General features: G+C 39.2%; 1 protein-coding gene across 5 annotated transcripts; it reads right to left on the bottom strand.

The window, feature by feature from the left end:
- Positions 1–212: 212 nt before the first annotated feature.
- LOC125226127 (zonadhesin-like) lies at positions 213–12,779 on the bottom strand. 5 transcript variants are annotated; one of them, XM_048130007.1, is made up of 10 exons: positions 12,651–12,776; positions 11,323–11,535; positions 10,972–11,037; positions 5,869–6,051; positions 4,676–4,855; positions 3,970–4,164; positions 3,481–3,663; positions 2,065–2,247; positions 1,262–1,462; positions 213–492 (listed from the first exon to the last, which is right to left on the bottom strand). In XM_048130007.1, exons 1-10 carry the CDS (start codon positions 12,706–12,708, stop codon positions 293–295), a joined length of 1,662 nt encoding a protein of 553 aa, XP_047985964.1. In that variant the 5' UTR covers positions 12,709–12,776; the 3' UTR covers positions 213–292. The 5 variants fall into 5 exon arrangements, 4 of the variants coding, with proteins under 4 accessions (XP_047985964.1, XP_047985967.1, XP_047985966.1 ...); XR_007177048.1 differs by lacking the exons at positions 213–492; positions 1,262–1,462 and adding exons at positions 2,733–2,914; positions 3,004–3,186 and having other exon boundaries at positions 2,111–2,247; positions 12,651–12,775; XM_048130010.1 differs by lacking the exon at positions 11,323–11,535 and having other exon boundaries at positions 12,651–12,779.
- Positions 12,780–16,149: the final 3,370 nt, after the last annotated feature.

The raw sequence follows: 16,149 nt of genomic DNA, 5'->3' as shown, positions 1-16,149 counted from the left end.
CGCGCACGCACGCAATAACATTACGTATAACAATGCGTTTCCATGGTTACAGAGCCAAACAATGCGTTTTAAATTGTTTCGCTAACGCGCGCGTTCGCGGGAAGCCGGCGGAGCTGACTTTGGGGAATAGACTTTTATGTAGGGTTTTAGGGTTAAGATCGATGCACGACCCTGTAAATGACGAGTAACAGTTGGGGAGTAAAAAAAATAAGTTTACATACCGATGTTGAACTTTATTTCATTACAATTTCGTTTTATTTTACGTTTTTTTTCCATACCTACTTCTCTAATTCTAACAACATTCCTTAGGAACACATTTTCTAGCATCGTTCCTCAATTCTCCGTCCCGGCAGACGCAGCCCGGTTTGCAGTTAGGGTCACCGTACTCAGGGTTAGGCAGACACAGGATCACAGCCGGGTTCACACCACATTCTTGAGGGGGGCAGGTCATGGGGCACGGATCGTAGTGTTCGTTGTCTGGGCATTTTAATGCTGAAAATAGTAAGAGTAGTTTACTTACCGGTAAAGTAAATAAGAAATGTCTCAGATCACATGTAATTGTCGGCTGAGGCGGAGGCGATGTCAATAAGCATGTGACCTGAGGCTTTCTTATTTACAGGCCAAGGTGACTATAGGTACTATTTTTCTGTTCGATGGAGCCGGGAAGCCTGAAATTTGACGTTTTTCAGTCGGAGGACAGAAAAATAAATATGTATTTATATATTGCGCTATCTAGACGTGTCTAGATTCTGTCTCAATTCCCTTGTCCCTGATAGTACAGGCTTTCGGCAGTCGCTCTATAATTTACTTAGACGGCATTTGGATAATAATCAAAGCAGCAATCTTCACCCTGGCCTGCACTGTCTCCTAGCAGGGTCTCCTGGTTACCTTGCAATTGAATACTGTGTCTTTGAGGCTGCACTTCCTAAGAGAACAGGAGTAGGGGCAGTCACTGTATAACTCATTTTGATCCTTTATAGGACAGGGGTAGGGCGGTGACTGTATAACTCATTTAGTCAGTATTTAAATACTCGTAAAAAAGAAAAATACATTACGTTTTTCGCAGTTCTTGAGCACACAGGACCCCGTCGCGTTCCTGTAATAGTTCGTCTCACACGTGCAGCCCGGCTTGCACCCAGGGTCTCCCGGCTGTGGGCGTCTTGCATTTGAACACTGTGTCTTTGAGGTTACATTTCCTCAGCGGGCAGTCGCTGTATAAATCATTTAGACCACATTTGGCTAAAAATCAAAGCAACCTTACGTTTTTCGCAGTTCTTCTTGAGCACACACGAACCCGTCGCGTTCCTGTAATAGTTGTTTTCGCACGTGCACCCTGGCTTGCACTCTGGGTCTCCAGGTTTTGGTGGCGCCTTGCATTTGAACACCGCGTCTTTGAGATTACACTTCCGAGGAGGACAGGGGTTAGGGCAGTTGCTGAACACCTCATTTGGACCGCATTTTACTGCAAATTGAATAAAAATTTTCATTAGATTGACCACAAAATTAAAATGTTGAAAAAAAAACCTAGACATAGTAGTGAACCCATTGCCATCAATTATGATTAAGAACACGCCCGAGGAATTCACCTTTAAAAAAAAACTAAATCTAATTTGGTTCATCAGTTCGGGAGATACGATGCCATAGACAGACATACAGACAGACAAACAGACACGTCAAAATTATAACACCAACACCCCGTCGTTTTTGCTACGGGGGTTAATTATAAGTCATCTAAAGAATTTGTCAATTGTGTCTTTTGTCAATATACAAGATAGTAAGTAACTGCTGAATAAACAATAATAACTAGCATTTGTTCAATCTGGCTAGTTCAATACAACTTAATTACTAGTACTGTGTTGGGGACTGTGGCTGAGGGCTTAGTACAAGTAGTACAATATCAATATATATTCACATTCACATCGAATCAAGACAAACACGTGTCGAACGTCACAATGTCAACATAATATGTTTTTCAATATCAATAAATCTTGTCTATAGGTCAATTTGATAATAGTGTTGTTTGTATTATTATTATTTTTTATGACTGAAAACAATATAAATTACCAGTACAATGCTCCGGTTTGACGCACTTCTTTTTATCAGGGTCGTAATAAAAGCCAGGCTTGCAAGTGCAGTCGTTGATTCTGCATGGCCTTAGAGGACACGGTCCCGGCGGCTTGCCTATGTCAGAACACATCTTGTTGCAGTTGCCACAACCTTGTTGAGCGTTCTTATCGCCACCGCATGCTGTAACATAAAAATGTTCCTTTTTTCTTCATAAAAATTTAATTTTTGATAAGGTAATTTTGGCCTTTCCTGACATGAGACCCATCCAAACATTTACGAGCTAGCGAAGAGAGATGGCGCTGCCGTGGAAATCTTAGAACAAATTAAATTATTCTCATTTGAAAATATTTTAATTTGTATTTTTAAGTAGTAACACTACTATTATACTATAAACATTAAACAGCTCGGAACACTTGGAGGCCTTGGTCACTTTTTCTTTGTATATGACATTTATTTAATGTTTATTTATAAACTTAAGAAGCTAAGTAACAACACTATTTTGGCGACGTAACGACGTGGGCCCCTTAATCGTCTGATCTTGTGTCCTATGCGGCAGTTTCCCTGGAACCTCCAAAAGAAGGCATCCATTTGGTCAGAAGTCGGTTTGCTCGATGACAACCTTAAATGCATGATTTAAGATATCTAAACTTCTTCTTGAAACTTACATGGGCACTCATTTGCAGGGATGCAACTGCCATTACTAGCACGTACAAGACCATCTTTACAGACGCATCCTGGCGTGCACTTGTCACAGTCCAACGGGAAACCTAACTCGGAGCATTTCTCAGCGTACAGCCCCCTGTGCAGTTGTTGTACTCTTCGCCTTTGGGACATTCTGGTGGGTTGTCTGTGGACATGAACAGATATGATTATGAAGAGAAAAAGGACTTTGTCAAACGTGGTATAAGATAAAATTACTAAGAACATTATAATTACCAGGACAATGCTCCGGTTTGACGCACTTCTTTTTGTCAGGATCGTAATAATAACCAGGCTTACAAGTGCAGCCATTGAACACGCACAATCTTTTCGGGCAAGGTCTCGGCGGCTTGCCGACGTCTGAACATAGCTTGTTGCAGTTGCCACAACCTTGTTGGGCGTTTTTATCGCCACCACATGCTGTAACATAAAAATGTTCCTTTTTTCTATCAAAAATTTAATTTTTGATAAGGTTAACTAGGCCCATTCCGTCATAAACCATAGGCATAGGCAAACATTTATAAGCTTAAAATGAACATTAAATATTTTAGCGACGAAATGACGTGGGATTCCTTAATCGTGTGATCTTGTGTCCGATACGGCAGTTTCCCTGGAACCTCCAAAAGAAGGCATCCTTTTGGTCAGAAGTCGGCTTGCTCGATGACAACCTTAAATGCACGATTTTAGATATCTAAACTTCGTCTTGAAACTTACATGGGCACTCATTAGCAGGGATGCAACTGCCATTACTAGCACGTACAAGACCATCTTTACAGACGCATCCCGGCGTGCACTTGTCACAGTCCAACGGGAAACCTAACTCGGAACATTTCCTCAGCGTACAGCCCCCTGTGCAGTTGTTGTACTCTTCGCCTTTGGGACATTTTGGTGGGTAGTCTGTGGACATGAAAAGAGGACGTCGTCAACCGTATAGTCTCAAATAGTATGGAGGAATTAGGACTACATTTAGGGCCCCCTCTTACTTAGCGTGTAGCTCACGTAGCGTGAGCGTAGCGTCGGGCCAACTGTATGGAAATAATGCAACGGCTGGACCAATATTGTTCATTCATTGTTTTGTTTTGTTTGCGGTCAAAAGTTTTGTTAGAGGTTAAAAGAAGTTCTTCGAGGTCTAAGCGTAGGTCAGAAAAAAAAGGAGAATGAAAAAGGTACTACAATGAGATATTCCAAAGACAAAAATCTTACTGTCGCATTGGTTTTCAGGCACACAAATTCCTTTCGAGTTTCTCAACATCCCCTTTTTGCAGACGCACCCCTTGATACAGTACTTCGGGTCTATTTTGATACAGGGCACCGGTTTCCCGAGCTGGCTGCAGTTTTTGGCAGTACAGCCGCTTTGGATACAAGTAGAATACTCTTCGTTTGCTGAACAGGTTGGCGCTAAAGAAAAATAAAAATACTTACTTACATATGTTACGCTTTTATAGACTAGAAGAAATTAACTATTAATATTAGAATCCTCGCATCTTCCTAGATGTACAATTGTACACTGATGAGACATGGCTCCTTTGAAAGAGCTTACAGCATTATTTTGTTGTATGACACCAACTTGGGATTACTTGCAGGGACTCAACTAATTTAAAAAATAAATAAATTATGATGATAACAATCCTCTATGGAAAACATTTATCCAATTAAACTAACAATAAAAACATAACTGAATTTAAAAAAAAGTATGGCTTATATAATCTGTGGTTTAAAAAAATACTTGGTATGTAGCTGGTTCTGATATTAGACTTATATTGACCTGGATATAGACCGTGATTATCTCTTTGTCAATATAAGTCTAATGAACTAACCGTGAATCATTTAAAACTCTTAGGTTCTGATATTATTTATATGGAAACGTGAAAAAATAAAATAAACATAAACAATTTCAATTCATACTTACTGCAGTCCTCCGGTTTCACGCATTTCTTTTCATTAGGGTCGTAGTAATAGCATGGCCTGCAGGTGCAGCCGTTGAAAATACACCCCAGCGGGCAACGCTTCGGTGGCTTGCCGATGTCGGCACACATCTTGTTGCAGTTACTGCCGCATCCTTGTTGGGCATTTTTATCGCCACCACATGCTGTAAATCAGAGGTAATGTATCATCATCATATCAGCCCTAGGACGTCCACTGCTTAACATAGGCCTCCATATATACCGGTTGGAAGCGACCTGCATCTTTTAACGTCTTTCAGCGACCTTTATAAGGTCCGTTGGACAGACGTCCGTCTTGTGGGTGGACGTCCTACGCTGCGCTTGCTAGTCCGTGGTCTCCACTCTAGCACGTTTTAATGCATAGGCACTAAAGTAACTCAACAGTCAACACTAGTTTCGTCTTCGTATGGGAATTTATAGAATTCTGCTGCGTGACGAATATGATGTGTCTGTTAACTGTGTGTTGATGCAATTGGCCCTAATAAACATGTTTCTCAGCCGTCATCTTGGGTTAACCATAAAAATAGCTGGCAATACATGTCAACGTAACATCTACTAGTAGCTATAATTTTTCCACATGCTTAAAAAATTATGATTAAGGCTAGAAACATCGTTTTATTTGACGGATAGTCAGTGATCGCGTGATGTTTCCTATGAAAAAGTGAAGTATCAGACGTCTAGCCACTGTTTTAGCATAACTTCCCTGTATCTGACAATATTATGTTGGTCTTTTGACCATATCTGAGAAGTCCGGGTCAAATCCCTAGTAAGGAGTGCAAGGGAATTTATTAGTTCCTTGGTCATGGATTATTTCAGCAATTCCCGTTTAGTTTGTACATTTGGATCACGTCTCCGATTTGGATAAAAATTGGTAGGCTGATGGAGTCTATGATGCTGAGCAAGATCCACTAGGTTTCCCAAAATGTCCTAGGTTGATTGTATGAAACTTTCCTTTTTTGTTACCGAAAATGTATAGAAATCTGGTAACAAAAAAGGAAGGTTTCATACAAACTACATAGGACATTTTGGGAAACCTAGTGGATCTTGCTCAGCATCATGGACTATCAGCCTACCAATTTTTATCCAAATCGGAGTCGTGATCCAAATGTACAAACTTAACGGTAATTGCACATTTCTATTTTTATTTAAACACACTTACATGGACACTTATTAACCGGGATGCAGCTGCCATTATCAGCCCGAACAAGGCCATCTTTACAAACGCATCCCGGCGTGCACTTGCTGCAGTCCAAGGGGAACCCGAGCTCGGAGCATTTTCTCGGTATGCAGCCGCCTGTGCAGTTGTAGTACTCTTCGCCTTTTGGACATATTGGTGGGTAACCTGTAAACACATTGTTCTTAGAAAAATAAGCCACTGAGATCTCAGTGAGATCAAGTACAAAGTTTTTCAAATTGAATTGAATTCCAATGCGTTTTGGGAGTAAGGTCAATTCAACGATGTGTATCGAGTATGCTAACTTGAGCATCACTTGATCGTCATCATTCTTAAACTCCACATAACAAAAGTTTTTGCTATTACTAATAGAATAAGAACAGTTAGTCGTGTTCAATTACATCTACACATTTACGCAAAAAAATATCTGAAAAATATGATTTTAATATTATGAACATAAGTACGGCGTGTTCAATATTTTTTTGTCAGGTAAAAGTTTAGATTTTACTGAATCAGTCACATTCAGATAGATAGTGTATAAGTATTATCTAGATAATTACATCTGAAATGAATACAGTGTTACAAGCATTAAACTCTTTACTTGCATTTTCTTTTAATTGAAACATTTATTTATTGAAACAAGTGTGTTTATGCAAATAAATAGTTGAGAAATCTTGTCATAACAGAGACAGTAAAATAAATAGCGTCTGGCAAGGGAATTGTGATACTGGCAAATAAAAATAAAAATAAAGGAGTAGGTCTATGGTACACTCAAGGTTTTAAATGTGGACTCAGACAACGTTCCACAAATGGAACCAGTTGGTGTGGTGAAATAGTTGTTTTACAAGGGGGAAAAGTGGTTGTTAAGAGCGCTATGACAAAAAATGGCGATATATTGTAAAATTCGCAATATTCAACGATGAAATTGTACACTTTACCCATACTAAAAGACAGTAAAAGTACTTGTTCTAGTTAGAACATGTTATTAACCGTAGGTTAAACAAAAAACATATGAAAGAAAAAGCTTATTCAATTGGTAATGATTTTTTTTCTGATGCTCGTTTAGGAAAAACCGCGTGAAGCACTGATTTCGGAGCTCTTATTATGTACAATTTGATAAGCTCACTCTCATAAATGCGGTAAATTTATGTTCCTAATATCTTGTACTTTAGGCCCATTAAACAATATTTATCATTTAATCCTTTGAAATTGAGAAATTGAGAGTAAAACGAACTCAATTTTGTCTTGAAAATACATCGAAACAAGTGATCATTTCTCCGAAAATCTACATGTTATCGAAGTTATTTTAGTATATAAATAATCTGCACAATCTGCTTAAATTTCTGTTATCCAGTTGTCGTTATAATATTTTATAATGATTTTTTGCCAATTTTTTGAAAACTAGCCTTCTTGTCGCTATTTTACCGGCGACGGACGCCTGCGATTTCAGTGCCGCGTCGGAGCTCGTGGAGGTCAGACGTATGTCGCTTCGCTCTCCGAGTTTTCATCGCGAACATCGAGAATATTTATCGTTGTGTTAGTCGGACACCTTGTTTATACACGGGCTATCCTCGCATTGTGTGTGTGTAAACAGCGACCAACGAATTTGATCCTAGATCCGTAAATATTTGCTTTTGTAATATTTTATTATGTTTGAATGTTAAAGTATATTACAACGTTATGATGATAAATATGTGAAAATTACAATACGGTTGATGATAAGACACATCAAGATGGTACTCGGGATCTGATGATGGAGCCAGAAGGTGGTCACCAGTACCAGTGAACCATGTAAGTAAACCACCTCGTGTTTAGGCTCGTTGGGTTCGTCTCAACAAGACCTTTGACAAGAGGTGGTACTCAGGGTCTGATGATGGAGCCAGATGGTGGTCACCAGTACCAATGAACCATATGACTAAACCACTTCGTGTTTGGGGTCATTGGGTTCGTCTCAACAATACCTTGGACAGGAGGTGGTACTCAGGGTCTGATGATGGAGCCAGATGGTGGTCACCAGTACCAATGAACCATATGACTAAACCACTTCGTGTATAGGCTCAATGGGATCGTCTCAATAAGATCTTTGACAAGAGGTGGTACTCAGGGTCTGATAATGGAGCCAGATGGTGGTCACCAGTACCGATGAACCATGGAACTAAACCAATTCGTGTTTAGGCTCATTGGAATCGTCTCAATAAGATCTTTGACAAGAGGTGGTACTCAGGGTCTGATGATGGAGACAGATGGTAGTCACCAGTACCAATGAACCATGGAACTGAGCCACTTCGTGTGTAGGCTCGTTGGACTTGTCTCAACAAGACCTTTGACAAGAGGTGGTACTCAGGGTCTGATGATGGAGACAGATGGTGGTCACCAGTACCAGTGAACCATGTAAGTAAACCACCTCGTGTGCTCGTTGGGTTCGTCTCAACAAGACCTTTGACAAGAGGTGGTACTCAGGGTCTGATGATGGAGCCAGATGGTGGTCACCAGTACCAATGAACCATATGACTATACCACTTCGTGTTTGGGGTCATTGGGTTCGTCTCAACAATACCTTTGACAGGAGGTGGTACTCAGGGTCTGATGATGGAGCCAGATGGTGGTCACCAATACCAATGAACCATATGACTAAACCACTTCATGTATAGGCTCAATGGGATCGTCTCAATAAGATCTTTGACAAGAGGTAGTACTCAGGGTCTGATAATGGAGCCAGATGGTGGTCACCAAAAAATCAACTCGCATATGTGAATAACATAAAAAAACACGAAGTGGTTAGTCATATGGTTCATTGGTATTGGTGACCACCATCTGGCTCCATCATCAGACCCTAAGTACCACCTTTTATCAAAGGTCTTGTTGAGACGAACCCAACGAGCATAAACACGAAGTCGTTTAGTCACATGGTTCATTAGTACCTGGTGACCACCATCTGGCTCCATCATCAGACCCTGAGTACCACCTTGAAGTAATTAGAATTGTATTTGACATATTTTATCATCATATTAATATATACTTTTTCAGTACAGATGGTGTTTTTTTTACGCACTAGTACGAGAAGTGGTTCATTATATAACAGGTCGAAACTTCGGAGGCTCATCTGTACTGAAAAACGTCGTACGATGCACGTGCAAAAAGGAAATTCGTAACTCGTGTCGATTTAAAACACTCCCTTCGGTCGTGTTTTAATTTATCGCCACTCGTTTCGAACTTCCTTTTTACGCACTTGTATCGTAATGTACTACTTCAGTACAGATGGTGTTTTTTTTACGCACTAGTGTGAGAAGTGGTTCATTATATGCCAGGTCGAAACTTCGGAGGGTCATCTGTACTGAAAAACGTCGTACGATACGCGTGCAAAAAGGAAATTCGTAACTCGTGTCGATTTAAAACACTCCCTTCGGTCGTGTTTTAATTTATCGCCACTCGTTTCGAACTTCCTTTTTTACGCACTTGTATCGTAATGTACTATACTCTAATACTTATCATATAACAAAAGCAAATATTTGGGATGGGATCTACTTAAATATAATCATAGTTTATAATTATTACTTTAAATTTTTAAATAAATTTTAACATAATTAATATTATTTTGCGCTATATTCTAGTATTTTCGTACAAAAAGTTTATATCGAGATAGTAGATTGTGGTTGTTATCAAAATTCCATAGGAAGTATCAAGATTGTTTTGCCCATTATTGTATTAAACCGTACGTGCCAATACACGAGCAAGCGAAAGATTCCAATATTGAACCGCAAGCGTAGCGAGTGGTTCTAAAAGTGGAATCTTGAGCGTTGTGAGGGTTTCAAGGCACGTAGGTTAAACAAACTTTGCCATCGAGTGAAACACAATGTTTTTCACCACACCAACACGAACAAAATACTGACTATTAAACATCAAACAAAATCAAATCCAACAACGTATTCTATAGGTATTTATGACTTAAAATAATTATTTATATCTAGATAAATTCTACCAGCCAGCTCAAGGCATCAAGTCAACATTTGTATGAAATTACTTTGCACTCTTGTGGACAAAGTGCAATTTTGCTCTCCGTTTTCGAATAGCAAAATTGATACTCTAAGAACAAATTAAATTACTTTCATAGAAAATATTTTAACTTGTTATTTTAAGTAGTAACACTACTATTCCAGGCGCGTCAGGAAAAAGAGGTCGAAAGACGGATTGAAAACGCCTGGAGGAGCTATTGGTCCATGAAACATCTTATGAAAGGTAATCTTCCGATGACACTCAAACGGAAGCTCATGGACATATGCATACTCCCAGTTCTGACCTACGGTGCACAGACTTGGTCTTTGACTAAAGCTCAGAAGTCCAAGCTCGGGGTTTGCCAACGTGCCATGGAGCGCAGCATATTAGGTGTCAAATTGGTGGATCGAGTCCGGAACACCACGCTGCGCTCCAAGACGAAAATTATCGATGTAGCTCGGAAGGCGGCCAAGCTAAAATGGGACTGGGCTGGTCACGTCTGCCGGATGCCGAACGAGTTGTGGGGCAGAATCACCACGGAGTGGGAGCCCGAAAACTCGAATCGGGGATCTGGCAGACCCCGACAGCGATGGCGGAACGAACTGGACTCCTTTTTGAAGGAATGGCCAGACACGGCTTTGAATAGAGAGAAGTGGAAAAATTGGGGGGAGGCCTTTGCCCAGCAGTGGGACACGACAGGCTCCAAATAATAATAATAATAATATAACACTACTATTATGTTCTAAACATTAAATAAATGTCATATACAAAGAAAAAGTGACCAAAGCCTCCAGTAATCACCTGAGTTGATTCGGCTAGGAGGTCGAACCATACTGTTCTACCTCAGGGATGGCCAGAGGGCGCCACGAGCCTTCGGAAATGTCATATACTTAGAAATTTCGACCCTTGCTTTCGTGGATCGATAGCCGAGTGGTTCTGGCATTCGCCCGGTAAGCGGAGTACGCTGGTTCGATTCCAGCTCGGAGCACTGGAGGCTTTGGTCACTTTTTCTTTGTATATGACATTTATTTAATGTTTAGCAAAATTGATCTTTATCCGTTGGTGTTGATGGTTTGAAAAGTTATGTTTACTTACCACAACCACAACTGTGTCTCTCCCCGGTCGTTTTCTCGTCTAAAGACGTTGCTGTAGACGGTGGCTCTGGTCGTGCAACAAGAATATAGTATGAGTAAATCTCTATTTCTACATGTGCCGTGAGTTCAATAAGCCTAAAAGTTCAGGGTTTGGATAGGAAGAGTACCTAAGTGAAATTGAAGTGTGCAAAAAACGCTCTTAAAATGATGTACTTGATTAACATTGAAATTCGTATTTTTCAAAGAAGTTACACATCCCTTGACTGGATTCAGATAACATTCGGAGTGAACTCAGCCTCTATAAGTATGAAGTTTTTATACACTTTTTTTTTCATAAACTAATGTTACTCACTGCATGTTTTCTCCTTTATACAAGTGCCATTAGCATTGGCACTAGTATCGTCTCGCAAGTAACCTTCAATGCAGATGCACCTAGGCTTGCCGGGACATTCGCCATCGGGACCCAATATTGGGCAGGGTACCTTCGTGCCTCGCTCAGAACAGTATTGTGGGATGCACATAGTATCTGGGCATGCTATGAATCGCTCGTTTAGACCGCATTCAGCTATTGACAACACGTTTAAATAGATTTTCACTGTAAAACTCACGTCAGACTCAAACTCATATTTAAAAAAAAAGAAAAGAAAAGAAAAAGAAAGATCCTCGAAAATGGATTGAAACATGTCTCTAACGACATCATGACATGTCTCTATCGACTTAACACGTCAGTAACCCGCTAAAATATTTTTAAATACGTGTAAATTGAGTTTGGAAATATAAGACTACTGGAATGTGAAGGTTTTCAGGCTACTACTCTTCTTTTTTAGCACAGAATCTACAATAAAACATGAGAATTTACTAAGATAATGGGTTTTAATCTCGTTCAATCGACATACGGGCATTTTAATGACTCTTGAGAGTGGAGTCCGTTTTGGAAACTAATACCAGTATCAAGCATTATAATTATAATAGAGAATTATTATAATTATAATGCCTGATACTTACTAGTTATATTATAATAGTGAATTAACGTTACACTAATAGTTATATTATAATTCCCTATTATAATATAACTATTATAATAGGGAACTTGACTGTAGTTAAAATAAAATATTTTATACCATGGACGAAATAACGCATTAGATAATTATAAGAAAAACATGGACAGAAGTAATTTTTAAATCCAATTTCTATTTAATAAGTCAGGTAGAAATATATAAAGTAACTGAGTTGACCGTGACGTCACTCAATTCGATTTCATATAAATTCCATATTAGCAAGTCGTTCAAATTCGTTTTGACAGTTATTAAAAAGAAGCTGATTTGACTAGGAGGCAAGTAGCCTATTAGTTCTTTGAAAGTAAAGTACCATCTGACCTTTCAACCCGGTGGGTAAACTAAGCCTTCAGGATGTTTTCCTTCACCCAGAAGCGATTTGCAAAATATCAGATGGAATTTTCTACATACATTCTAAAAGGTTTGAACCTGCAATCTACTTGTCTTATGTAATTCATGAATTTCATGAACCCAATTCTGATATGATATCTGTTTATGGTTTTGATGTTACGTTTGTAAAACCTTGAAAAAGACGAAAGACCAATTTAAAATAAAATATTAAACTATATCCGACTTCTACATATATGTCTTTGACATCTTGTATACTCAAAAAGATCAAACTTACCAGAGATTGCCACATGAATATTAGCTGCGCAGACCACCAAAAACAGTGCCCTCCACATTATCAGGCCGCAATAACTGCACTTATGGTCCTCCACTCTTTTATAAACACGCCATCACTAACAATACTATGTTGTGTTAATATTGTGCATGACTTTAAACTCTTTAAAGGTGCCCTAAGGCGATCGGCGCTTACGCTATTCCTAACCACGTTTCCATACGCATGGTGACTTAAGCGCCATCTGCGGTAAGATACATTTACTAATGAAATATTATTACATGATAATGTGCACTTGTATACACAATCTGTTTTTATAGAATAAAGATAATTAAATTATAATAATAAAAAATACGTCATTGCTAAGTTATGGTAATTATTAAAAAGCATTATTATCCGTTTTTCGTCTTCGTAGAGCGTTGTCTCTTTTTTGCTTATGTGACGTTAATTGTCTCTTTCCAAAGACCAAGCGCATTTTTATGACCGTTTACTGTATGCGAAAAGCTTTTGCTTCGTATTTTTATGGAAACGTACGAACGTGTCTTGCTATTTCACTACAAGGTGTACCGACATTGTCTGAACTAGCATGACAAAAATACGAACGTTTCCGTAAAAATACGTAGGAAAAGCTTTTCGCACTACATCTGTAATTATAGTTTTGATGTTACGTTCGTAAACATTCTTCTGGGCGAGCTCACTCCATCGTAGGCCACGTCTTTGCCTTCGGCTAGTCTGTGGCCAAGAGTAAGCCCATTTCTTATTAAACCTGCACGCACCTCCAACCTAACAACTGCAGGCTGTTGACTTCGATAAACAATGCAGCGACCGCAATTTTAGCGATTAAAAGGAAAGTCAATCATTAATTCCCTGCTTTATTTAACGGTGATCGATCGAGGCTGCAGTTGATGGATCACCCTGTATATCGGGGGATGGTAATTGCTGACCATTTTCAACATGGGTTGATAAATGTTTCTAATAAAGTAATGCGGTTGATTACTGGGGGCCATTTGTTTTAACACAATGTTTTCAGCCTATCGTGCATGGCGCGTCATCGTAAATCTTGTGAGTAAATAAATGCATGTAGGGGTATTTTCAGAATTTGGGACCCCCCAATTAGCGTAAGTTGTTAACAGATTCAGATTCAGATTCATTCTGAACCCCATGTAGGGGTATTTTCAGAATTTGGGACCCCCCAATTAGCGTAAGTTGTTAACAAAAAATAACTCGCTGTCAGTTTTGTGACGACAAGTAAGCATAAAATCTGTCTAAAAATTTACTTTTTTAAGCGCCGCCTCAAATCTCTCAAATGAAGGTGGTTCTCAATTCGTCTGTATTTTTTTTTGTTTTTTTTTTTATTTTTTTTAATGTTTGTTCCTCGATATCTCCGTCGTTACTGGACCGATTTTGAAATTTTTTTTTGATTGAATGTATATGCATACAGATTGGTCTCATTTTTCTCAGAACCCAGTTCTGATGATGGGATCCTGGAGAAATCGAGGGAACTCCTCAAATCTGAAAGGCATACATATGGTGATTTTTGTATTTTTATTTTTTTATACTACGTCGGTGGCAAACAAGCGAACGGCCCGCCTGATGGAAAGCGGTCACCGTAACCTATGGACGCCTGCAACTCAAAGAGTGTCACATGCGCGTTGCCACCCCATTAGAAACTTGTACACTCCCTTTTGCTGTGTTAAATACGCAAAAAAAGGAGTGTACAAGTTCTAAGGAGGGCTCGGGTTGCCGACGACTCAAAGGACAATAGACGGAACAAGTTAGTTCCGTAAGTCCTCCCGTCATCAGCACACCGCACCCTCGTTGAGCTCTGGCAGCCTTACTCACCGGCAGGAACACAACACTAAGAGTAGGTATTTTTAAAGGAACAAAAGGAAATGAATTTACGTACGGAACAGTGACATTTGGTGCAGTGGAAGTGCTGATGATGGTCAGAACGGAACTCCTCAAATCTGAACGGCACGCTTATAGTGACTTTGGTATTTTTATAGTGACTTTGGTATTTTTATAAGAACAGCATGCACTTACGTCCAGAATAGTGACATTTGGTGCAGTGGATTTGTTGATAATAGTCAGAACCGAAATACGTAATTCAACATTCGCAAGTAGCTTTCACCAGAACCCCAAAGGCGGCGGTTTTTTTTTCTTAAAAATTATTCACATTCGGAATTTAGATTATCGCTTAAAGTATGTAATTAAAACAAAAACGAAATTTTTGTTAGAAATTTCATGCTCAATTATCGCCACAAAACGGACAGTGAGTTAACTTTTGTTAACAACTTACGCTAATTGGGGGGTCCCAAATTCTGAAAATGCCCGTAGGTATGTTGATATTGGCATATAATGTAGCATTGAGCGCCAACGTCAGTTGATGTCTTCGACAGAAAAGGGGACGCGGTTTTAGTTCAGCTACAGTGTGAGCTTTGCAAAAGGAGATAGTGGGTTTGTCTCCAGACTTGACACGTGAGAAAGTATTTTCGTGTTTGCTTGGATTGTTGTTGGACAAAATATCCTAGAAAAATACTACAACAACGGTCCTTCAGTAAGTTACAAAGCAATGATGACTTCGATTGTTTGAAAGCTTTGGAAAATGTTCATGTGATTATCTTTGCTTAAGGGTATATGGGCCAATGCACGGACGAGAAGTTTCCAAAGTTGCAGAACTTTCCTCATGAGAATTTTCGGTAACTTCTGAGAATGCTCTGGAGAACGAGAATCTATCAGAATACTTAGTAACTTCGTAGTTTATACCATGATCTCGTCGGACTCAGCAAGTCAAGACGTAGTCCCGTGGTAGTGCGCTGGCTTCGTATGCCGATGTTCTCAGGTTCGATCCTGACAGCGATCTTTTTTTTTTTTGACATGACCAAAGACAGGCATCAAGTAATAATTGTTCGGTACCTAATTTAAAAAAGTCAGGACTAAAACTGTAAAGTCTGAAAGTCGAAATGTTCCCTGAAGTATAGTGAGGATTTAAGCAACTTATTGGTAACTTATCACTTATCAACAAAATAGATAACTGTAATAGACAATATTATGTGTATAATAACATATAGTTTTATATTATGCCAATTTAAACTTTATTTCAAGTATATTCTCTCGTTTAAACAATAAATTTCATGTTGCAGGAATGTTCTGCGAACATTCTCAAGAATGTTTCCGCTTTTTGGGAATGTTCTGCAATTTCTACATTACATATGGCGCCTCTTTGATATTTCTCGCATAGGAAGAAATACCATCACGAATATTCACCGACGAATTCCTAAATATGGGATAGTAGACGGCCATAAAGAATGCACATTGGTTTTGCGTCTTCGTAGAGCGTTGTCTCTTTCTTGCTTATGTGACGTTAATTGTCTCTTTCCAAAGACCGATGTGCAATATTTATGGCTGTTGACTGTAACGCAGAGTCCAATTATAATCTGAGCAAATCTAGAACCTACCTAAGCTAGATTAAACTAGAATAAAGGTAAAACCAAGAATAAAACAC

Source organism: Leguminivora glycinivorella, chromosome 5 (genome assembly GCF_023078275.1).
Source record: "Leguminivora glycinivorella isolate SPB_JAAS2020 chromosome 5, LegGlyc_1.1, whole genome shotgun sequence".
Lineage (NCBI taxonomy): Eukaryota > Metazoa > Arthropoda > Insecta > Lepidoptera > Tortricidae > Leguminivora > Leguminivora glycinivorella.
Note: the sequence above shows the minus strand (reverse complement) of the source record. Positions and strands in the feature narration are given on the sequence as shown.

Bases quoted from the DNA above. Each gene is read 5' to 3' on its own strand.
- LOC125226127 (XM_048130007.1), bottom strand. From the start codon at position 12,708: ATGTGGAGGGCACTGTTTTTGGTGGTCTGCGCAGCTAATATTCATGTG. The intron at 4,856-5,868 runs GTAAGTGTGTTT...TCTGATTTACAG, and splicing joins CCCGGTTAATAAGTGTCCAT to CATGTGGTGGCGATAAAAAT. The intron at 1,463-2,064 runs GTAATTTATATT...TTCAATTTGCAG, and splicing joins CAAACCGGAGCATTGTACTG to TAAAATGCGGTCCAAATGAG.